Source organism: Rhinolophus sinicus, chromosome 18 (assembly GCF_057876585.1).
Source record: "Rhinolophus sinicus isolate RSI-liver-muscle chromosome 18, RSI-T2T, whole genome shotgun sequence".
NCBI classification, from domain to species: Eukaryota; Metazoa; Chordata; class Mammalia; order Chiroptera; family Rhinolophidae; genus Rhinolophus; species Rhinolophus sinicus.
In genome coordinates this window covers 37,066,400-37,090,333 of record NC_142518.1, presented here as the reverse complement: position 1 = coordinate 37,090,333, position 23,934 = coordinate 37,066,400, and the positions used below count along the sequence as shown (strand labels likewise).

Genomic DNA, 23,934 nt, shown 5'->3' with positions numbered 1-23,934 from the left:
GTTTATTACAAATGTAGTTTCTCTCTCTTTGTATTAAATTTTAATTTTTCCCTATCCATGCTGATTTAATTTTATATTTTTTAAATGTAAGACAGCATGATTCCAAGTCAAAATACAAAAAGGCATATACAGATACAATTTAAACCCTAAATAAAATGGATAATTTTCTAGGGAAACACAGTTAACAAAAAATGACCCAATTAGAGTGTAACAGACCAAATAGAGAAAATCATGAAGAAAATATCCCATTAAAAAGCATCAGGCCGGCCGGCCCACTGGCTCAGGTAGTTGGAGCACCGTGCTTCTAATGCCACAGGCCGCCGGTTCGATTCCCACATGGGCCAGTGAGCTGCGCCCTCTACAGCTAAGATTGTGAACAACAGCTCTCCCTGGAGCTGGGCTGCTGTGAGCAGCTGGAGGTTGGCGTGAGCTGCTGTGGGCTGCTGTGTGCTGCCATGAGTGGCCAGCAGCCAGCGTGAGCTGCTGTGTGCTGCCGTGGGCTGCTGTGGGCTATTGTGTGCTGCCATAAGTGGCCGGTGGCCATCATGTGTGGCCGGCAGCTGGCAAGAGCTGCCGTAAGCTGCCATGAGCAGCCAACCAATGACTGGTGACCAACTGCCTCAGCCAGGGGGGCGGGGCGCAAGGCTCATAATACGAGCATAGGCCAGAGCTGTGTCATACACAACTAGACTGAAAAACAACAGCTTGAACTGGAGGGCGGGGTGGCAAAAAAGGGAGGAGGGTGAAAGCATCAGGCCCAGATGGTTTCACAGGGGAATTCTACTAAACTGTTGGAGAGCAGTTAATTTCAATGCCAAACAAGTTGTTCCAGAGAACAGAAAATGAAGAGAAACTTCCACATTATTTTTCTAAAACAATTATAACATTGATAGCACAAAGAAAGAAAATCATAGACCATTTTCACTCATGATGATCAATGCAAAAATCCTAAGTAAAATATTAGTGAATGAATTCACAACTACATTAAGAAAATAATATAGCATGACCAAGTGAGATTACTTCTAGGAATGCAAGGATGGTCTGTTATAGGTAGTTTATTAATATAATACAACATATTAATAGATCTAAGGGAAAACCATATGATCATTTCCATAGTTATTTTAAAAGCCTCTGACAAAATTCAACACCTATTCTGATAAAAATCATTCAAAAATAGAAGTCAACTAATACCATCTTAACATGGTAAAATGTGGATACCTCAGTCCTAAAGTTGTCATCAACTTAATGAGATAACATTGAAGTCATTTCCACTAAGATCAGGAATAAGGCAAAGGGCCCACTGTCTCCACTCATTTTCAGTATTGTATTTGGAGGTATTACACCAATGCAGTTAGACTAGGAAAAGCTATTAGAGATGTAAGAATGGGTTAAAAAGACATAAAAGTGTTTCTATTTATAGATGATATGATAGTACACCTGGAAATCCCCTAAAGAACCAATAATAAAGCTAATTCAAACAATAAAAGAATTCAATAACATAGCAGAATATAAAATCAACATACAAAAATCAATAGTTTTCATGTACACAAGTAGCCAGATAGAATGTATAATGGAAGAGACAGCTCCATTTGTGATTACAGTAGAAAAAGATAAAATACCTTGGGATAAAGTCAACAAGGGGTATGCAAACTTATATGAGGGGAAGTTTAAAACACTCCTAGAAGATACAAAGGTAGGCTTACACAAATGGAAAGTAATTCCTTGTTCTTGGATAGGATGAATTAACATCACAAAGATGTCAGTTCCCCTTCTCAGGTCTTTATTTAATTTATAAGTTTAATGTGGTCCCCCCAAAATATACCTAAAAGCTTTTATCTGCAGCTGGAAAAATTGATAGTAAAGTTCATACAACAGCCAGGAAGACCCTGAAAAAGAAAATCTCAGGTTGGGGTGGGATTAGCCATACCAGTCTATGTACAAGGAGTCTAATGCCTCTGCCAGCAAATATTTTATGAAGCTTTTCTTTTGTAAGTTTTTTTTAATTGAAGTTTATTGGGATGACAATTGTTAGTAAAATTACATAGATTTCAGGTGTACAATTCTGTATTACATCATCTATAAATCCCATTGTGTGTTCACCACCCAGAGTCAGTTCTCCTTCCATCACCATATATTTGATTCCCCATACCCTCATCTCCCACCCCCCACCCCCCTTACCCTCTGGTAACCACCAAACTATTGTCTGTGCCTATGAGATTTTGTTTCTCATTTGTTTGTCTTGTTCTTTTGTTTTTGGTTTATATACCACATATCAGTGAAATCATATGGTTCCCTGCTCTTTCTGTCTGACTTATTTCGCTCAGCATTACTCTCTCAAGATCCATCCATGTTGTCACAAATGTTCCTATACCATCTTTTCTTACCGCCGAATAGTATTCCATTGTGTATATATACCACAACTTCTTAATCCATTAATCTATCGAAGGACATTTTGGTTGTTTCCATGTCTTGGCCACCATAAACAAAGCTGCAATGAACATTGGACCACACGTGTCTTTATGTATAAATGTTTTCAGAATTTTGGGGTAGATACCCAGGAGAGGGATTGCTGGGTCATATGGTAATTCTATTTGTAATTTTTTGAGGAACCTCCACACTGCCTTCCATAAAGCCTGCACCAGTCTGCATTCCCACCAACAGTGTATGAGGGTTCCTTTTTCTCCACAGCCTCTCCAACACTTGCTACTATTTGTCTTGTTGATGATAGTCATTCTGACTGGGGTGAAGTGATATCTCATTGTGGTTTTTATTTGCATTTCTCTGATGATTAGTGATGTTGAGCATTTTTTCATATGTCTATTGGCCATTTGTATGTCCTCTTTGGAAAAATGTCTCTTCAGGTCGTCTGCCCATTTTTCAATTGGGTTGTTTGTTTTTATGTTGTTGAGTTGCATGAGTTCCTTGTATATTTTGGATATTAGCCCCTTATTGGAGGCACTGTTTGCAAAAATCTTCTCCCATTCAGTTGGTGGCCTCTTTATTTTGTCGATGGTTTCTCTTGCTGTGCAGAAACATTTAAGTTTGATAGAGTCCCATTCATTTATTTTAGTTTTTGCTTCCCTTGCCTTTGGAGTCAAATTCACAAAATGTTCTTTGAACCCAAGGTCCATAAGTTTAGTACCTATGTTTTCTTCTACGCAGTTTACTGTTTCAGGTCTTATGCTTAAGTCTTTGATCCATTTTGAATTAAATTTGGTACATGGTGACAGATAGGAGTCCAGTTTCATTCTTTTGAACGTGGCTTTCCAATTCTGCCAGCACTGTTTATTGAAGAGGCTGTCTTTTCTCCATTGTATGTTTTTTGCTTCTTTGTCAAAAATTATCTGTCCATATTTATGGGGGTTTATTTCTGGGTACTCAGTTCTATTCCATTGGTCTACGTGTCTGTTTTTCTGCCAGTACCATGCTGTTTTGATTATTGTTGCCCTGCAGTACAAGCTAAAGTCAGGGAGTGTGATACCTCCAGCATTGTTCTTTTTTCTTAAGATTGCTTTGGCTATTCGTGGTCTTTTGTGGTTCCAAACAACTCTGATGATTTTTTGTTCTATTTCTTTAAAAAATGGCATTGGGATATTGATGGGGATTGCATTAAATCTGTATATTGCTTTGGGTAATATGGCCATTTTAACTATGTTGATTCTTCCAATCCATGAGCACAGAATGTCTTTCCATTTCTTTGTGTCTTCTTCAATTTCTTTTAAAAGTGTCTTGTAGTTTTCAGCATATAGTTCTTCCACATCCTTGGTTAAGTTTATTCCTAGGTATTTTATTCTTTTTGCTGAAATTGCAAAAGGAATTGTTTTTTGTATTTCTTTTTCTGAGATTTCATTGTTAGTATATAGGAATACAATGGACTTTTGTACGTTGATTTTGTAGCCGGCAACTTTACTGTATTCGTTGATTGTTTCTAATAGCTTTTTGGTGGAGTCTTTAGGGTTTTCTATATATAGCATGATGTCATCTGCAAAGAGTGATAATTTAACTTCTTCATTCCCAATTTGGATGCCTTTTATTTCTTTCTCTTGCCTGACTGCTCTGGCAAGGACTTCCAACACTATGTTGAAAAGCAGAGGTGATGGGGACAGCCCTGTCGTGTTCCTGAACGTAGAGCAAAGGGCTTCAGGTTTTCACCATGAATTATGAGATTAGCTGAGGGATTGTCATACATGGCCTTTATTATGTTAAGGTATTTTCCTTCTATACCTATTTTATTAAGTATTTTAATCATAAATGGATGTTGTATCTTGTCAAATGCTTTTTCTGCATCAATCGATATAATCATATGATTTTTGTCCTTTATTTTGTTTATGTGATGTATCACATCTATGGATTTGCAGATGTTGAATCATCCTTGCGCCCCGGGGATGAACCCCACTTGGTTGTTATGAATAATCTTTTTAATGCATTGTTGCATTCGATTTGCTAGAATTTTGTTTAGGATTTTTGCATCTGTATTCATCAGACATATTGGTCTGTAGTTCTCTTTTTTTGTGTTGTCCTTGGCAGGTTTTGGTATCAGGGTAAAGTTGGCCTCATAAAATGAGTTAGGGAGTACTGTCTCTTCTTCAGTTTTTTGGAAGAGTTTGAGCAGGATTGTTATTAGAGCCTCTTTGACGGTTTGGTAGAATTCACTAGTGAAGCCATTTAGTCCCAGACTTTTGCTTTTGGGAAGGTTTTGGATGACTGACTCAATTTCCTTACTGGTGATCGGTCTGTTTAGATTTTCCACTTCTGCATGGTTCAGCCTAGGAAGGCTATATGTTTCTAAGAACTTGTCCATTTCTTCTAGATTATTGAATTTGGTGGCACATAGTCCTTCATAATATTCTTGGATGATCCTTTGTATTTCTGTGGCATCCGTGATAACTTCCCCTTTTTCATTTCTGATTTTGTTTGTTAATGTCTTCTCTCTTTTTATCTTAGTTAGCCTAGCCAAGGGTTTGTCAATTTTGTTAATCTTTTCAAAGAACCAGATCTTTGACACATTAATTTTTTTCTATTGTCTTTTTGTTCTCTATTTCATTTAGTTCTGCTCTGATTTTTATTATTTCCTTTCTTCTGCTGACCTTAGGTTTCATTTGTTCTTCTTTTTCCAGTTCTTTAAGGTGTAACGTGAGGTTATTTATTTGAGATTTTTCTTGTTTCTTGAGATAGCCCTGTAATGATATAAATTTCCCTCTTAAAACTGCTTTCGCTGCATCCCAAAAATTTTTGTAGGATGTATTTTCATTCTCATTTGTTTCTATGTATCTTTTGATCTCTCCTCTAATTCCTTTTTGACCCAGTCGTTTTTTAAAAGTATGTTGTTTAATCTGCATGTATTTGTGTTTTTTTCCTGCTTTCTTTTTGCAGTTGATATCCAATTTCAAAGCCTTGTGATCAGAGAATATGCTTGGTATGATTTCCATCTTCTTAAATTTGCTGAGGTTAGTTTTATGTCCCAGTATATGGTCTATCTTTGAGAATGTTCCATGTACACTAGAAAAGAATGTATAGTCTGATGTTTTAGGTGAAGTGCTCTATATATGTCAATTATGTCTATTTCATCTAATGTGTCATTTAGGGCTGCTATTTTGTTATTTTTTTCTGTTTGGATGATCTATCCATAGCTGTCAATGATGTATTTAGGTCCACTAGTATAATTGTGTTTTGGTCAATTTCTCCCTTTAGTTCTGTTAGTAGTTGCTTGGTATATTTTGGTGCTCCTTTATTGGGGGCATAAATATTGATGACTGTTATGACTTCTTGTTGTATAGTCCCCTTTACCATTATGAAATGTCCATCTTTGTCTCTTGTTATCTTTTTCACCCTGAAGTCTGTTTCATGTGACATCATTATGGCTACACCTGAATTTTTCTGGATACCATTTGCTTGGAGTGTCAATTTCCACCCTTTCGCTTTGAGTCTATGCTTGTCCTTGTAGCTGAGATGTGTCTCTTGGAGGGAGCATATGGTTGGGTTTAGTTTTCGCTCTCTTTTTTTTTTTAATTCTACTTTTTTTAAAAAAATATTTTATTGGGGAAGGGGAACAGAACTTTATTGGGGAACAGTGTGTACTTCCAAGCCTTTTTTCCAAGTCAAGTTGTTGTCCTTTCAATCTTAGTTGTGGAGGGTGCCGTTCAGCTTCAAGTTGTTGTCCTTTCAGTCTTAGTTGTGGAGGGTGCAGCTCAGCTCCAGGTCCAGTTGCCATTTCTAGTTGCAGGGGGCGCAGCCCACCATCCCTTGCGGGACTTGAGGAATTGAACTGGCAACCTTGTGGTTGAGAGCCCGTGCTCCAACCAACTGAGCCATCAGGGAGGCAGCTCAGCTCAAGGTGCCGTGTTCAATCTTAGTTGCAGGGGCGGAGCCCACCATCCCTTGCGGGACTTGAGGAGTTGAACCAGCAACCTTGTGGTTGAGAGCCCACTGACCCATGTGGGAATCGAACCAGCAGCCTTCAGAGTTAGGAGCATAGAGCTCTAACCGCCTGAGCCACCAGGCCGTCCCTGGGTTTAGTTTTTTGATCCAATCTGCTACTCTGTGCCTTTTTATTGGTGAGTTCAGTCCATTTACATTTAGGGTGATTATTGATATGTGAGAATTTCCTGTCATTCTGTCTTTAGTTTTCTGGTAAGATTGTGTCTCTATTGTTTCTTTGCCTTTTTGTTGTTGTCTATTATTTCTGTATGGTGGTATTCTATGATGTTTCCCTCTGTTTCTTCTTTAATTAGAGTATGTATTTCAGTTCTGGATTTTTTCTGAGTGGTTACCATTAAGTTTATGTAAAAGAAAGTTTGATATTTAGAGTATTCCATTTTCTTCAGCATGCCTACTTTCTCCATTCCCATATTCTTGTTCAGGCCTTTACTCTCCTACTTTTTATGTTTTGGTTGCCACAAATTGTCCCTGTTGATGGTGGTCTAATAGCCTCCTTTAGTATTTCTTGTAGTGCAGGTCGTGTATTAGAAAATTCCCTCAGCTTCTTTATGTCTGGAAAGGTCTTTATTCCTCCTTCATGTCTAAAGGAAATCTTTGCTGGATATATTATTCTTGGCTCATAATTTCTCTCTTTCAATAGTTTGAATATTTGGTTCCACTCCCTCCTGGCTTGTAGAGTTTCTGCTGAGAAATCTGATGATAATCTAATGGGCTTTGCTTTGTAGGTTACCATCTTCTTTTCCCTGGCTGCCTTGAGGATTCTTTCTTTGTCATTGATTTTTGACAGCTTCAATACAATGTGCCTTTGAGAAGGCCTGTTGGGATTGAGGTAACTAGGTGTTCTATTTGCTTCTTGGATTCGAGGATCCAGTTCTTTCCACAAGTTTGGAAACTATTTGTTTGAATATACTCTGTTCCCTTCTCTCTTTCTTCTCCTTCTGCTATGCCCATTATTCTTATATTGCTCTTTCTGATGGAGTCAGAAAGTTCTTGTAGAGTTCTTTCATTTCTTTTAAGTCTCAAGTCTCTTTCTCCATCCATCTGTGTCATTTCCAGGTTTCTATCTTCGATGTCACTGATTCTTTCCTCCATCTGGTCAACTCTACTTCCTAAGCTGGCTATTTCATTCTTGATTTCTTCTATTGAGTTCTTAATCTACAGAAATTCTATTTGGTTCTTTTTAAAAATTTCAATCTCTTTGGTAAAATGCTCATGTTGGTCTTTGATTGTGTTTCTGAGTTCATTAAACTGCCTTTCTGTATTTTCTTGCATCTCATTGAGGTTTTTCAGAACTGCAATCTTGAATTCTCTGTCATTTCAATCACATATTTCCATATCTTTAAGTTCCTTTTCTGGAGACTTTTCACTTTCTTTCTGAGCTGTCTTGTTGCCTTGGTTATTCATGGCAATTACTGATTTATTATTTCTCTTCCTAGACATCTATAGGAGTGGCTTCTGTAACAGGTTGATAGGAAGAGGTCTTTCTTTTGTTTTCCAGTACGTGTTGGTAGAATGTTTTATTTTCTCTCCGACTGCAGCCCTTTTTTCTCTCTCACACGGTAGTGCTATGTTTTCTCTGCACTATTCCAGCTTCTCACACAATAGGGGGATTCCCTGGGAGACGGGCTTCTCCTCTGTTAATAGTTCGTCTAGGTCACAGGGCGCAGTGTCCTGGTGGGTATGCGGAGAGCTTTTGATGTTCCAAAGCTCTTCCAGCTCCTGATTCAGAGCCCGTATGTTTCAGAAGTTCTGTTTACTCCTGCAGGGATCCGCCCAGATAGGTAGGGCCTGGGGCGGGGTGAGTTGTGAGAGGTGGCCCAGAGCAATGGCGGCGACCACCACCACAGCCAGTCCTGCTTCCACAGCTCCCTCCCCTTTGGCAGAACTAGTTGGGCTGCGAATCTGTGTCCGCGGTCCACAGTTCTCAGAACAGCAAATATTCTGTTCCTTTGATCTGACATTGCTACTGTTCCGCTTCTAGCACCGGGCAGGTGGGGGTGGGGTGAGCTCTGGGAGGGTAGGGAGGGGGCGGCTAGTCTCAGTGCATAAGGCTTCTGTTCTCTGCTTGGCAGTGAGGGCTTAAACCACCGTTTCCAGCCTCCTTTCCTCAGTCTTTTCTCTGAGGTCTCTGCTGTGAGCGTTGGGTTCAGCCGTGTTATATGCTCTCCCCTCAGCCCTGTGGGAAGCGGAGCCCTAGCAGTCCAAGTTCTGCCCTCTCCCGCAGCTGCGGTAGTTCCGGGATGCAGCGAGCTTGGAGCACTGAGCTAGGTCTGCGTCCTGCGCCCTCGCGGCTCTGTCTCCGCACTTCTCCCTTCCCTCCTCCCCCGCTCGCGCGATTCGCCCACCTGTAGGTGAATTCAGTAATGAGACCCTTCGTCTTGCCTGTCTGCTGTGCAGGGAGTCCTTTATGGAGTTATAGCTATTTAATTTGTTGTAAATTCCAGGGGAGATTTCCAGAGGCTCACCTCACGCTGCCATTTTGATGACGTCCAATCGAAGCTTTTCTAATTTAAACAGTATGATGCAGACACGTGACTAGAGAGTGACAGACTAAAGGAAGAAAAAATGAAAATCCAGATATAGATCCGTGTACATATGGAAATATAGTGGATTATAAAAGTGGCAAGCTTTCTTTTTGACATTTAAAATTTTCATCCATCTGAAATTGATGTTCTTGATTTTAGCACTCTTACAAACATCCTCATTACATGTATTCTTTAACACTTCTCTGCATGCATTACAGAATGGCCCTCACATCCATTCACTTACATAACACTGTTCTCAACATAGCAAGCAAGGAGCTCTCTCACAAATATTTTTTATTTGATGTGTTCATTGAAATTGATTTTCATATGCAGTGTGGTAGGTAGGAATCCAATTTCATCTTTTTCCTTACAGGCAACCCTTTTTCCCCCACTGATCTGGTATGCCACCTGTGTCATATACTAAACTCTCATTTATGTGTGGGGCAGGTTCTGGACTCCCTGCTCTAGTGCACCGGTCACTTTCTCTATACCTGTACCAATGCAGTACTATGTTGAAAACTATATTTTCTCATTAGCTCCTGATATGTAATAGGGCAGTCGCACCTCCCGGCTGTTCTGTAGCTGTGTAGAGTCTATTTTTGTCAGGGACAGAAAGAACAGAATTTCCGAAGCCAGGAAGAAGAAAAAGTTAATGGTGGGTAATGGTGGCGGGTGGTGGCAGAGGCATTAGACTTCCCACAGGCCAGCTTGCCATCCCTATTTCTTCTTTTGTCCCCCACCCCACTGTGCAGCATAGAGGGGCAAAAACTCGGCCTGGATTTGTGGAAGCAGTTTTCCCCCACCCTGTACTTTGAAGCTCTGGTGGGAAGGTTGCCCAGCCTCCATCATGTGGTAGAAGACACATATCGGGACTCTGGCTCTGCTACCCCATCTACTCCCGTCCAGGTTGTAGAGCGTCAGGAATCCTCAGGGCTGCTCAGCTCAGTCTAGGTTAGGGTGCACGGGAGGACTTTGTTAAGCACAGTTTGACTTCTCTGCGGCCCAACTTCCCTAGCCTGGTGATCTGCTTACATCAACCTAATCACGTAGACCTAGGGGTAGGAGGTGCTGTGGGAATAGGGACTTCACCTCCCTTGCCACCTGTACTCCAGGTGATTTGTGGCTCAGCAAATATTTAAAGAGGTTTCACGATGTGACAGGTGGAGTCTGATCCCAAGGTCTCTCTGGATCCAGTCTCTCCAGTGGGCCCAGGATTCATGCTCCCTGTGCAGTAAGGAAAAAGAGGGTGCTTTGGGGTGAGAACCAAGAGGGTCAGGGGTGTGGGGACTATGCAAAAGAGGGAGGGCAGGAGTGAGTTTGGAAGTGAAAGAAGGAGCGGGGAAGATGTGTCATAGGGTGCAGGGTTTTCTTTTGAGGGGCCAATTTCATTGAGATATAACAAGTCCAGAAAAGGGAACATATCAGAGGGAGGCAGCTCATTACATTTTCACAAAGTGAACACACTGCTGTCACCTGCACCCAGATCAAGAAACAGAACATGATCAGATTTCCAGCACAGTTAGCAGTTGATGGTCTTTGGGAGGCTCGAGGGGACGGACAGTTGTGGGAGGTTAGTGAGATTAGGGCGGTTTCGGAGTTTCAGGCAGGTGGAGGGTCCCCTGCTCACTGTGGCTGAGTAGAAGTTTGGACCCAAGGCGGGAGGCTTTTGTACCTGATGATTCAATAGCAGATATTGAGTCACCAGGGAAGGCCACCAAGTTCATGGTTTCATGTGCTTCTTGCCAGTGCTCAGTCAAGCAGATGTCCCTCCATAGACAGTGCTAGGCTGGGGTTCGGGTAGGTGGTTTTGCAGGGCTGGCAGGGAAGCACCTGGAGGTGGTTGGGCAGAGCCCAGTCCCACATGCTTCTCATAATTTGTACTCCTGGAAGAGAAGGGCAGCAATGACTAAGGATGGGCAGAGGGGGCAGGGAATAGCACATGGTGAGACAGAGAGGAGTAGGGAGCAGGGCGGGAAGAAGAGAGCAAGGATGGGAAGCAGGAGGAGGGAAAGTGAGCGGGAACATGGAGAAGGAGCAGGGGACAGGGAAAAGAAGTAAGGACTGGCAAACAGGAGCAGGGAGCAGAAAGAACAGGGGCGAGCTGGCACTGTGGCTGCAGGCATACTTGAGAAGCACACTCAAGGCCTAGTGGCATCCTTTCCTGCAGATGTTCAGGAAGCCTCCCTGATACGCTCCTTCCTGAGCCACTTCCAAAGATACACCAGTCATTTCCTGAAGTGCAGGTTTCCATCCCTCAAGGAGCCTAGAGGGGTCAGACACCATGCCCTGTGACCAGATGTCCCTTGGCTAGGACAGACTGTGACTCCCCTCCCAAGTGGTCAATCCGAAAGATTCAGGACACTATAGGTCAGGGACAGAATGTGTTGTTGTTGGCTGAAATTAGGAAACTCAGTGTCCTGGGGTGGGGGGTACTTTGTGAGAGAGTGTCCCAGGGAGGGGGACACTTTGTTCCCCTCCCTGGGACAGAGGGAGGCCTGAGGATGAGGAGTCCATGTAAGGTGAAGACAGGCTGGCTGAACTGTGATGAGGAATTCCTAAAGGGGAAGCTCTCCTCATAACGTCAGCGCAGCTGTTCTTGATGGGCATGAGACACAACCACATTATCCTTCACATTCAGATACTTCCATGAGCCAGAGGTTCAGGAACCCTTTAGGAACCTTGAATGTCTGTGAGGCAGGAAAGGGACACTGAGGCTGAGGAGCATTTATGGGTTGAGGGGCTGGGATGTGAGTATCACATCAGTAACCTTTGGGTCTCAGAAACCCACCGCATTCCCTCGGCTGGAACAGTCAGGGATTTGTATTTTAGTGGCAAGACAGGTGTGGGGAGGAGATGAGCAGGAGACCCTGGTGATTTGAACTCATAATGCCTCATGGTCTCAGTGAGGAGGATGAGCGCTGGGAATTAAGCCGAGGACTAGAGTTGGGAGAAGTGTGTCAGGGTACCCTTTGGGGTTCAAGCATTCAAGATTTTCTCTATTCCCCAAGACTCCTGAAAACAAAATGAAAAGTTTGCAAAGCACCTCCCTGCCAGCCTCTACCACTTCAGTGGGCTTAAGCCACACTTCTGGAACCTTGCTGTGAGCCCCTGTGCCGGGGGCCTCTCTGAGGCCTGCCCAGACTTACCCCTATCTGAGTTACAATAAACAACATGGGGATGTTGTTGCTAGTACCTGAAGGGCTACCTAAGGATGGTCATGGACAGAGCCAGGAGCAAAGCAGGGACCGGCAGGAAGGTGGGACTCATGGCAGAGCCTGAGGGATACAGGGGTGGGGGGCAGTTAAAACATAACTGTTCCCCAGCCTAGCTCACCCCCAACCAGGAGAGGATCCATCTAAAACTACTGCTTTCTAGGGGGCTGGGTCAGGAGGAGGCCCCCATGCTGCAGTGAGGGAAAAGGACACTGAATCTGGGCCTCTGATACCGATGGTCCCACCTCCACCCGTCAGAGCTGTAGCTCCCCACAACGGTTCAGCAGGAGGCCCAGGTTCAGTGGCGGATGGTCAACAACAGGGAGGTACAGCCTGGGCGTTCCTGCCCACATGAACCTTCTATTTTACTCTTTCAAGAGATCAAAACTTCAGCCTTCTGGGGCGGCCGGATGGCTCAGTTGGTTAGAGCGCTAGCTTTGAACAACAGGGTCGCCGGTTCGATTCCTACATGGGCCAGTGAGCTGTGCCCTCCACAACTAGATTGAAGGACGACTTGGAGCTGATAGGCCCTGGAGACACAAACTGTTCCCCAGTATTCCCCAATAAAAAATTTAGAAAACGAACAAAAAATCAAAACTTCAGCCTTCTATTGGAGTAGGGATTGGTAATTGGAAAGGATGTTTGGAGTTCTAACAGCTTGTTATGCAGACTTTCAATTAATCTTTTTCTTAAGCTCCACCTTCACCTCCACATCCACAAAGAACTTGTGCCATAATCATTTCCTTTGGTGGGGCTCTATAGAGTCATTGGAGTTGGTCCTCAGATTTCACCACTACTGGCATAGCAGGTTTCCAGGGCTGGAGTGAGACATCAGTGTCAGTTACTATTAATAAAAAGAAAGGGTTAGTCTTATAGAAATCTACCTCTTCATTGGTCATGGTGGGGGTTGACATATGGAGTAATATATTGGGAGCTGTTCCAGCAGGGAGATTTTCCAACTGGAAATATCTAAGGATGGGGAAATGTGTCAATGGGGGTCAAGCAATAAGGACTATATGGATGGGTGGAATTTTATGAATGGAAAGAATTTCAAACAGGCTTATCAATGAACTAGATCACAATGATGGATATTTCTGAATGGGAAGATTTACAAGGGGGCTTTTCAATGGGAGTAATTTGGTGAGCATGTATGAATGGGGAAGTAGATTTGCCAGTGGGTCAAGATGTATGAATGTGGAGATTTGTCAATAGAGGTTGTCAGTGGGAGTTATGTCATAGAAAGATATTTATGGTATTTATGAACTGGGCCATCAGTAGGAGATATGCCAATGAATGGATAGTTATGGAGAGAGATATCTGTCACTGGAGTCCATCAGTGCGTGATGGATTGCTGCTGGGTATTTGTGAACAGGGAGATTTGTCAGTGTGGGTCATCAATGGGGATATGTCAGTGGGATATTTATGAATAAGGAGATAGTTCAACAGAGGTATTTGTTAGTGGGGTATTTGTGAAAGAATGGATTTGTACAGTGATAAAAGGGGGATTTTCAAAGGAAAGATTAACCAAAGGCTTAGAGATTTGTCACCTGTAGTTTTGGCGACAGTAGGGATTTATAGACGTGATGGTTTGCCCACAGCAAGGGCAGCATAGTGGGGAACTTTATCCCTGGGGAGTGGGGTTGTCCTTAGAAGTCTGAAAATGTTGGTATTTTTCAGTAGGAGGATTTGCACACTGGGGAGCAGCGTACAAGCATCATAGTAATAGGAAAACAAATGAGCGTATTAGATCTGTGTGACATCTCTGCGGGAGACTAGCAGGATCGCAAGTTAAACTAAGGTTTCCAGGGTGCATTAAATTATTACTACTGATATTATATATTATTTCCACTATTGTAAGTTATCATTCCTGCTATTTAACATTATTTGTAATATTGCAAATAATCATTCCTGATAAGAATTATCACTACGAATGTTATACATTATATTTATCATACTACTAATAACTAATACTCATAAGTGCTATGTGACTAGCACTGTTCCAGGCACTTTACATGTATGACCTCATTTAATGCTCACATTGTGCCTATGTATTAAGCATTTTTCAATCCCTATTTTACAGGTGAGGAAACAGGCAAAAAGAGGTAATGTGATTTCCCCAAGGACACAGAGTTAGTACATGGAAGGGGCACGATTTAAAAGCAAGTGACCTGGCCCCAGCATTCATGCTCTTTCTCACTACACTACCTGTCTAGAAATTAAACCACTGTTAGTCATACTGCACATGAAGTTATTGTTATGAGAACTTCATGTGTTTTGACCTGAAAAAATACCCAAGGGGAGAAGACACCCATGGATCACCCTCCAACCCTAGCCTCTGCTTTGGAAGGATACGGGGTAGGGACTGTGAGGCCCATTTTTCAGGGAGAAGTACTGAGGCTCCAGTGAGGGAAGGGCCAGCCCACAGGCTACCCTCACAGGGCTGTCACCCCCACGTACTTCCTCTCAGGCATCAGTGACTCTCCCAAGCAGAGATTTATCCACAGACACTCCAAATGCTAGGGTGGGGATTAACTCACTTTCCTCACTTTAGTGGATTTTCTAAAAAGAGTGATGGGAAGATACAGTGACCCCAGGACTGCAGATATCCTGCCAGGAACTCCTGCCAGGTTGTGGGGCAGGCGGCCTTGTACGCTGCTCTGGACACTGGAAAGAGCTGCAGTCGGATAGCCCTGGCCATGAAGCACTGATGTATTAATCTGGGGCACCACCTGTAGGTAGGCAGGTTGGCAGGAGAATGGCCTCCACACTGGGCTCCATCCTTTCATTGCCACTTTCTACGTCTCCTTCCTCCCCAGGGTTAAACCAGCTGAGGGCTCAGGGAACTGCCACTGGGGTCAGGGAACCGCCTAAGAGTGCAGACAGCTGTTAGTACTAGGATTCGGTGAAGTGTCAGGAGCTGCCAAACTCTTGCAGGCAACTGAGGCAATAGTGACATGGCCACCAGGGCCAAAGCAGGGCCCGGGCCCTTCGCTTACAGTTATACCTATCAGTGAAGCCTGCCATTTAGCCCTTTTGGCGGACGGGGTTCAGATCCCCCCAGGGCATAACCAAGGAATAGATGTTGATGTAAAACTTGCTGGAGTGAGGTGCTCTGCCCCGGCAGATGAGCACTGGGTGTTCAAAATGCACCCATCCCATCCTAGGACATCCCTTGGGCCCTGGGGGAACCTCTAGGAGTGCAAAAGGAGCAGGCCACAGAGGATACAGGGGCCACTCTGAAGGAGACCTGGGTTTTTATTGGCAGGAGCAGTGGGTAGTCTGATGGGAGGGAATTGAGGCGTCCTTTTCTCCACCAAAGAAGATATTTTGCAGCCTTTTTTCAAGCAGATTCAGAGCAACAGGTCACTGGAGGGTTCCACGGAATGTTTGCACCAATCTGAATTTCTAGTTCCCAGGGCCCTCAGCTGACTGAGGACCTTCAGAGTGTAAAAGGCAAGAGTCAGGGACTGGAGGGGCCTGGGACCAGCTGTGGGAGCAGGAAGGCCTAAGGAAGGGAATGTTGGGTGGGAGGGTCTCTAGCTAAGGTTTTATGGGGGAAGATGAGCCAGAAAGGTGAGGCTTCGATCTAGAGGCCCCAGTTTTGGTGAGGGGACAGCTGTATAAGGGGAGGTGTGTGTGGGGGGGGGTTGGGCTAACGTACCTGGTTGGTTCTGATTTTGAACCCTTATCTGCACTTCACTGCTGTCAAAGTTGGTCAGAGAAGTGAGGGAAGGAGGGGTAGGAGAAGGGGGGAACGGCAGAGATTGGGGATTTCCAGATCATACCTTCTCCCCATCTTTCCTATTCCCCAAACAACCACTTCCAAGGAGTCTCCTGCAGGCCATGGTAGGGGGCCATGCAGGGCCACCCCTTCTTCCAGAGTCCTTGGCTGGGTTATGTGGTTGGGGGGGTCTCAGACCCCTGGGGCTTTTTCCCTTTCACTCAAGTCAGACTCACAGTATAAGACCTAAGGGTGGGGACAGTAACAGCCACAGATTTGGATGGGGCAGAATGCCCTCACTGGATGGCATCAGGACAGTGCCCGAAACAAGAACTGTTAGCCCATTGATGGGGCATTTGTCAATGAGCCTGTGGACCCGAGGGATTTGTGAACAGGGCAATTTGCCAGTGAGGTAGTGATTTGGCAGCAGTGGGTAGTTTATGAACTAGAGTACCTTGTGCAAATAGGAATTATAAATTAATCAGTAAAATGTTTTAAAGTATTGAGTAGAGAGATTATCCAGTAAGCTGTGGTTGATAACACAGGTTAAATTGCTGACATTGCAGATCACGAATGCTAATGCCAATGTGTAGAATTATTACTGATACCTCAAATTTTGTGTAAAATATAAAAAGCCAACATTTTACACCCTTCATCCCCTCAGCATTGGTCCCAGGGTACTCCCACCAGGTCATCACTGACATAAGTTTGTTCCCAGACACTGCACAGGGACACTGCCTGCTGAGTGGTAGGTCTTTATTTCATTGTCTAAAAGAAAGAAAGACAGGAGTGGGAAAGGGGGTGAATACTGTGCAGGTTTGGGCTTCTGCTGGGGGCAGAACTCAGGCGATCCGGGGCCGCAGGGACTGCCAGTTGCACATCCCTGGCTCCTGTGGCAGGCAGGCAAGGTGACGGCTCTGGAAGCCCTTGTCAGAGCCTGTGAGGATCTGGTCTGTCCACAAGCAGTGAGTGTCACTCTGAAGTTTGCAGGGGATTGATGAGCAGGCATACACCTGGAAGAGGGAAGAGACACGCATCTCTGAGGGCTTGTCCTCCTGCCCCGCCCTCCCCGACAGAACAGAACTTCCCCTCCTCAGCTTTCGACATTGAGCTGCTGGAGAGACCTGGTATCACTCCATCTGGGTACAGACTCAAGAACAGTCCCTCCCATTGGGGGAGCAGTCATTGGGTTCGGTGATGTGACAGTAATCTAGCAAAAGGATCTATTTCCTGGTGGTTGGGCACAGACATAGGGGTCAGTCAGGTGGCTCTCCTGAGGAACTGTCCCATGGGATAGGGAACAACTGGCAACAGCAGGGAACAGCTAGCGGGTGGGGAACTTAAGCATAGGAAGGAGCCGTGGAGCTCAGACAGTCACTGGGTCAGCACACATTCAGGGCCATCAGGGAACAGTCCTGGATAGTCAGAGGGCAATGTAACTCGCCCTTGTGTGTGGAACGGTCACAGCTGGAAAGCAACAATCACATGTGCTGGGGAAGAGTCAGTGGGTTGGGGAACAGCACTTTGGGTTCTTGGAGAACATTTTAGAGAACCAAGAAACAATCCCAGGGGGTCAGGAACAGACATCAGGACTATAGAAGAGTAGCAAAGGAGAGTTAGAGGGACAGGAAGCAGCCAGAAAGTCCAGGGAAGCCACGCAAAGGTACAACCAGAATGTTAGGGGAACGGTCTCAGGCCTGGGGGAACAGCAAGAGAGATCAGGGACAGCACAAGGATTTGGGGAGCAGCCAAAGGGACAAGGAATGGCTAGAGGGAGCAAGAAACAAGCCCTGGTTTGGGGAAGAGTCCAAGGAGCACTGTCCAGGTAGTGGGCAGGGCCCAGGCACTCACTGTGCATTCCTCACAGCCAGCAGCATAGATCTTGGTGAAGCCCCGGCGCTGAGCAGAACTCAGACTGTTCCAGGGAGCCACGAAACTGCAGGTGGTGATGTGCAGGTTCCCTTTCCACAGTTGTCCTGCGTGGGGGGGGGGGAGGCAACAGGCAGCTTCTGACTGGCTAGGCCGGGGTCAGGAGGCACGTAATTGGCGTCCCCCCGGGCGGCCCCCATTTCAACTGAGACCCTTCCCTCAGAGCCTAGCCGGGCCCAGGTTGCCCAGCAGCGTCTGAGGAACGGGTGGGTGTGGCCCAGGGCGAGGGGGCGGGGCCTCACCAGCGATGAGAAACTCCTCACTGCGGTTCTCAGACCGGTGGTTGTATCCACAGACGCTCTCCATGGCCGGGGTGTAGACGAACCGGATGTCATGGGCATCCTCCAGGGCATTGAACCCCTTGAACATCTGTCGATGGATGAGGGGAAGAGTCTCTTTTACTGACATAATCCTCCCACTATCTTCTTCATATACCAGCATCCTGAGATCACAGCTAACTTCCTGCTCACCAACCAACAGCCAGAGGCTTTTCTTTTTCTTTCTTTCTCTTTCTTTCTTTCTCTTTCTTTCTTTCTTTCTTTCTTTCTTTCTTTCTTTCTTTCTTTCTTTCTTTCTTTCTTTCTTTCTTTCTTTCTTTCTTTCTTTCTTTCTTTCTTTCTTTCTTTCTTTCTTTCTTTCTTTCTTTCTTTCTTTCTTTCTTTCTTTCTTTCTTTCTTTCTTTCTTTCTTTCTTTCTTTCTTTCTTTCTTTCTTTCTTTCTTTCTTTCTTTCTTTCTTTCTTTCTTTCTCGCTCGCTCTCCACCCCCCTCTCCTCCCTCCCCCTCTCCCCCTCCCTCCCTCCTTTCCTTTTTTTTTTTGACAGGGAGAAAGCTGTTAGGAACTGCTGAGGAAAGGGCCGTAGGGGTACCTTGGTCACTTTGATCTCATACCGCTGGTATAAGGTGGTGTGATTGACTTCTGGGGACCCCACGAACTTGGCCCTGATGACTGCCGGAGAGGAGGGGGTAAAATGAGTCAAATGAACTCCGTGAGCCAATAAAAATAAAACGATCACAACAGTCATACTAACAAAGCACATACTTAGAGATCAATCACTGGATGCCAAACAACACACTAACAGTTCTGTTCATTGATTTACCTATATACTGAGTGCCTACTCTGCCAGGCACTGCTTTAAGCCTTTTTCATGTATTCATCACGTGTTCATTCACTCAACAAATATTCTAGAGTGCCTGCTGTGTGGCAGGCACTGTTCTGGGTGTTAGGGACACAACAGTGAACAAAACGCAGAAATCCCTTCCCTTGTGAAGCTCACATTCTAGCCAGAAGGAGGCAGACTAAACACAAGCAAAATAGATCAGTCTATGGAATGTCAGCAGGTACTAAGTATGACCGGGGACTTCAGAGTTGGGTAAGGGGGATCAGGAGTATTAGGGAACAGGGATTAAAATTTTGAGAAGGTGACTTTTGAGGCAGCCACCCATATGGATACCTGGGGGCAAGGGGGTACCAGGCAGAGGGAGCAGCCAGTGCAAAGGCCGTGAGCTGGGACTGGACCTGGAGTAATCAGGGAACCACGAGGATGCCAGTGTGGCAAAAGCAGAGTCAGGGCAGGGCTGAGTTTGGAACTGTTCTAGAGGTGAGCCTCGTCGTGAACCCCAATGGACTGAGGGGGAAACCAAAGCACAGAGCGTGTGGGCAGAGTAGGGTAACTCACCAAGGTCGGAGCTACAGAAGGCCATCTGTGGGTGGGGTGGGGCACAGGTACATGCCCTGCTGGGGGCTGTCAGCCACAGTAACAACAGGATGCCGGAGGTCAGGGGCGCAAAGGGGGCCATAGTGGGTTCTGCAGAGGTAGGGAGGAGGGGTCAGGGAGGCCTCCCACCCCATCCTGTCCCCCCACCACCACCAAGCAGCCTGGAGGGGGATGAGGTAACTGTACTTGGAATAAGGGGTTGGGGAGTTTGGGGATTTTAAGTGGAGGTGGGGATTTAAGAGTCCACAGTTTAGGGGGTCAGGAGTTTCAGAGTTGTGAAATTTGAGTGATTTAAGGGACTGGGTGAGTGGGGGAGATTATGGGGCTGTGGTGTTTGGGTATTTAGGGGGTTCGGGGAAGTCGGAAAGTTGAGAGCAGTTGGGGTGAGAAATTTGGGGTTTTTGAGCTGGAGGAGTTTGGGGGAGGTTGGGAGTTTCAGAGTTGTGCATATTGAGAGATAGAGGAGGTGGGGGAGTTGAGGGAGGCTGAGGGATTTGGAGGAGGTTGAGGGTTTAGGGAGTTGCGGGACTTGGGGGGTTTAAGAGGGTGGGGGTGCCAGAGGGATTTGGGAGCAGATGAGTCTCCAGGTTTAGGGAGTTGGGGATTTAGGAGTCTGGAGGATTGGGGGGCAATGAGGGAATTCAGGGCAGTTAGTTGGCCGCTTAGGAGGCTTCTGTTGTATTAGGGTTTCATGAGTTTGGGAGAGTGGGGATGGATGTCAGGGGTTTGGAGGAGTTTGGAGTGCCGGGATTGGGGGAGCAGTTCCAGCACCCTCCCCCCCTTTCCCTTGACCAGCCCAGGGTCCTGGTACCCCACTCCACCCCCATCCAGCCTGGCTGAGCAGCCAGGTGTCCGGCAGCCAGCAGCCGAGGCAGGAAAGCTCGAGCTCTGCTTTAAGCCCTGCTGCCACCCAGGCAGGCCCCTGCCTACCTTTGATGTAGCTTCTCTGGGCGCTGGGTCTGCGGTGATGGCGGCAGGGCCAGAGCAGCGGAGGATAAATGTCCACTCGAGGGGCGGGGGTGGCAGTAGTGCGGAAACCACAGGCCTCCAAGCTTCCTGGACGCATTACTCATCCGCCCACCGTCAGTGGAGGCCAAGGGGCGGGCCGAGGGCTGCCGAAAACGGGCTTCAGCCTCCTCTCCCTCCCCCAGGGCCTCGCCTTGGTCATCCCCCTCCCCCATCTCCAAATCGGCCCCAGTCCTTGTAGGCGGCCTCAATGGAGGGCTTAGAGGCAGGATTCCCCCAGTGCAATTCCCTAAAGCTTCCAAACTTTCTCCAAAGTCTATCCAATCACCCACAAACCCACAAACTCCCCATGGCTGAAGCCTGAATTAGTTTGTTCATCGGTGAACATTTCTAGTGCACCTACTGTATGCCAAACATACACAAAAATTCCTCTCTGGAGGGGTGGTCGGGTAGCTCGGTTGGTTAGAGCATGGTGCTGATAACACTAAGGTTGCCGGTTCGATCCCCGCATGGGCCTCCGTGAGCTGCGCCCTCCTTAAAAAAAAAGAAAAAAAAGCAAACATTCCTCTCTGATACACCCGACATTCTGGTGAAGGGTTGGGGAGGCATAGAGGAGGCTAAGAAGAAGTAGTGGAGGGAAATAAAGCAGGTGAATGGAGGAAGAATACAATCTGGGGTAACTGAGGCATGGAGAGATGAAATGACTTAACCAAGATCACAGTTAATAAGGGACAGAACTGGGATTTGAACTCAGGTGGCCTGGAGCCAGAGCCTGGGTCTTAATCCCTCTCAAAAAACACAGGCAAATAGTCAGCATTTACATACCACCAACTGTGTACCAGGCACTCAACATCATTTATCTCACTTAAAGCTCACAATGTTTGTGACATGGGTGGACCTAGTAGAGGGTATTATGCTAAGTGAAATAAATCAGATAGAAAAAGACAAATGCTGCATGATTTTACTTATATGTGGAATCTTAAAAACACAACCAACCAAACCAAACAGAAACAGACTCATAGATAGAGAACAAACTGGTGGTTGTCAGATGGGAGGAGGGATGGGGGGTGGACAAAATAGGTGAAGGGGATTCAGAGGTACAAATTTTCAGTTATGAAATAAATAAGTCAGGGGACTGCAATGTACAGTACAGAGATTACAGTCAATAATATTGTTATAACTTTGTATGGTGACAGATGCTAACTAGATTTATCATGGTGACCATTTCATAATGTATAAAATATCAAATCACTATATTGTACACCTGAAATGAATATAATATTATATGTCAACTATAATTCGTTTTTTTTTAAAGCTCACAATAAGCCTCTGAGATGGGTACCAACATTATTCCCATTTTACAAATGAGGAAATAAGAGGCAGAGAGGGATTGAAGAACTTTCCCAGGATCACAGGGAATGGCTGGGATTTGAACCTAGGCCAACTGGAGCCAGGATCTTAACCCAGGCTTGGCAAGCGGGAAGGTGCTGGTGAATTAATGAGCATTGGGGTGGGGGGAGTTGAATGGTGGTGAAAGAGGCCAGTGAGTCAGGAGAAAACTGATACCCTCCCGTCCTGCCCTGCCCCTTCCCCACCAACCCCCGACCAACGCCCCAGTAGACTAGACAGTGGGGTGAGGCAATCCCTGCCCAACAGCTTCCAGATGCTGCCTGAATCTTCCCTGGGGTCCTGGGAAAGGGCTCTCAGGGCTGATTAACATCCTTCGTTAGTTCAACGAGGACAGACCAATAATAACAATAATGGTAGTTGTTAGCATCACTTATTGAGCACTTACTGTGTACTGTGCCCTGAAGTCTTTGTGTAAATTCTCTCATTCAATCTCCAATACCCCCTTGCTAATTAAGCTGGATTAACTCAGTCAACAACAATACCACCACAATAAAAACTACCACCAGCTCTTGTGGAGTGCTTACTGGTTATCAAGCACGGTTCTATAATCTTAGTATTTTATCTCTCAGTCAATCCTGATTGCCTCCTTGTTAATTAGTATTGGCTTACCAATAATAGTACCCAGCACTATTATAATAATAGTACCCAGCACTTTAGAGGATGCAGATTTCCTGTGTGCCAGGTATTGTGCTGAGCATTTTTCACGACAACTAATTGGCTCTTCACAACATCCCTGTGAGTTAGAGACTGTTCATATTCTCATTATACAGATGAGGAAACTGAGACACACAAAGGATTGAGTGACCTGCCCAGGAATGAGAGTGAAGAAATTACTCTGAAGTGGGGGCAGAAGTAAACCAGGAATTTGGAGAAGCTGATTGTGAAAGTGGCGGAGTGAGAGTGAATGAGACAGGGGGCTGAGTAAGTCAGTGTCGGGACCAACGGGAGAAGTGAAAGAAGGGAAAGTCCTGCTGCAGCACTTCACTGACCCAAAGCTGATTCTGACGCCAGCTTTGTGATTCTGAAACATGAGTCAGCACAGAGTTTCGCCGACTGTCTACACGTGAGGGGTTGTGTGGATCTGGTTTATTGCGCAGGTTTTGAAACTGATAGGGTTTCGTGGAGGGGTGTCCATGTGTGTGACCATCTGGGGAGCTGGGTGGGGGCCATGGGGACCGTGGGACCCACCTGAGTATGCAGAGCAGACACCTGGCAATCCCCAGAGCAGACTAAGTGCTTGTGCCTAATTGTACCCTTTGTACAGATCAGGAAACTGAGGCCCAGAGAGAATTAAGTGACCTGCCTAGGGTCCCCCATGGCCTTAGGAGGAAGAGAGGCCAAGATTCAAAGCTAGGGCTCTCTAGGGCATCCCAGAGTACAGGGCACCCTGCACGCACACATGTGCGGGCACACACAGACAGAAACAGGTGCGGGCACACACACACACATACACACATGCGGGCACACAGACACACGTGCGGGCACACACATACACACGTGTGGACACACACAGACACACATACACACATGCAGACACACACAGACACACAGACACACATGCAGGCACACTGACACACATACACACGTGCGGGCACACAGACACACAGACACACATGTGGGCACACAGACACACAGACACACGTGTGGGCACAGACACACATGCGGGCGCACACAGACACACAGACACACATGCGGGCACACAGACACATACACACGTGCAGGCACACACACGTGCGGGCACACAGACACACATGTGGGCACACACACAGACACACGTGTGGGCACAGACACACATGCGGGCGCACACAGACACACAGACACACATGCGGGCACACACAGACACATATCCACAGTGTTGTGTTCAGGCTCAGGTCCAGAGGAAATAAGGAGGGTTTAGGAAAAGAGGAGCCTAGAAAATTTGGGCTTGTGTGTGTGCATTTGTGCACAGCTCTCTGCTGTGTCTCTGCCTTTGAGAGACGAATGTTTGCTTTAGGTGGTGGTATGTGTGGTGTATTTG

At 45.8% G+C, this 23,934-nt stretch overlaps 2 protein-coding genes across 3 annotated transcripts in view; one reads left to right on the top strand and one right to left on the bottom strand.

The window, feature by feature from the left end:
- The window catches only part of SYN1 (synapsin I), a 54,498-nt gene that overhangs the window by 22,890 nt on the left and 7,674 nt on the right, over positions 1-23,934 (top strand). The window lies entirely within an intron of this gene.
- Positions 16,636-20,630, bottom strand: TIMP1 (TIMP metallopeptidase inhibitor 1). The gene is made up of 6 exons (XM_019716717.2): positions 20,472-20,630; positions 19,503-19,631; positions 18,693-18,772; positions 18,068-18,194; positions 17,748-17,872; positions 16,636-16,909 (listed from the first exon to the last, which is right to left on the bottom strand). The coding sequence occupies exons 1-6, from the start codon at positions 20,605-20,607 to the stop codon at positions 16,739-16,741; spliced, it is 768 nt and encodes a 255-aa protein (XP_019572276.1). The 5' UTR covers positions 20,608-20,630; the 3' UTR covers positions 16,636-16,738.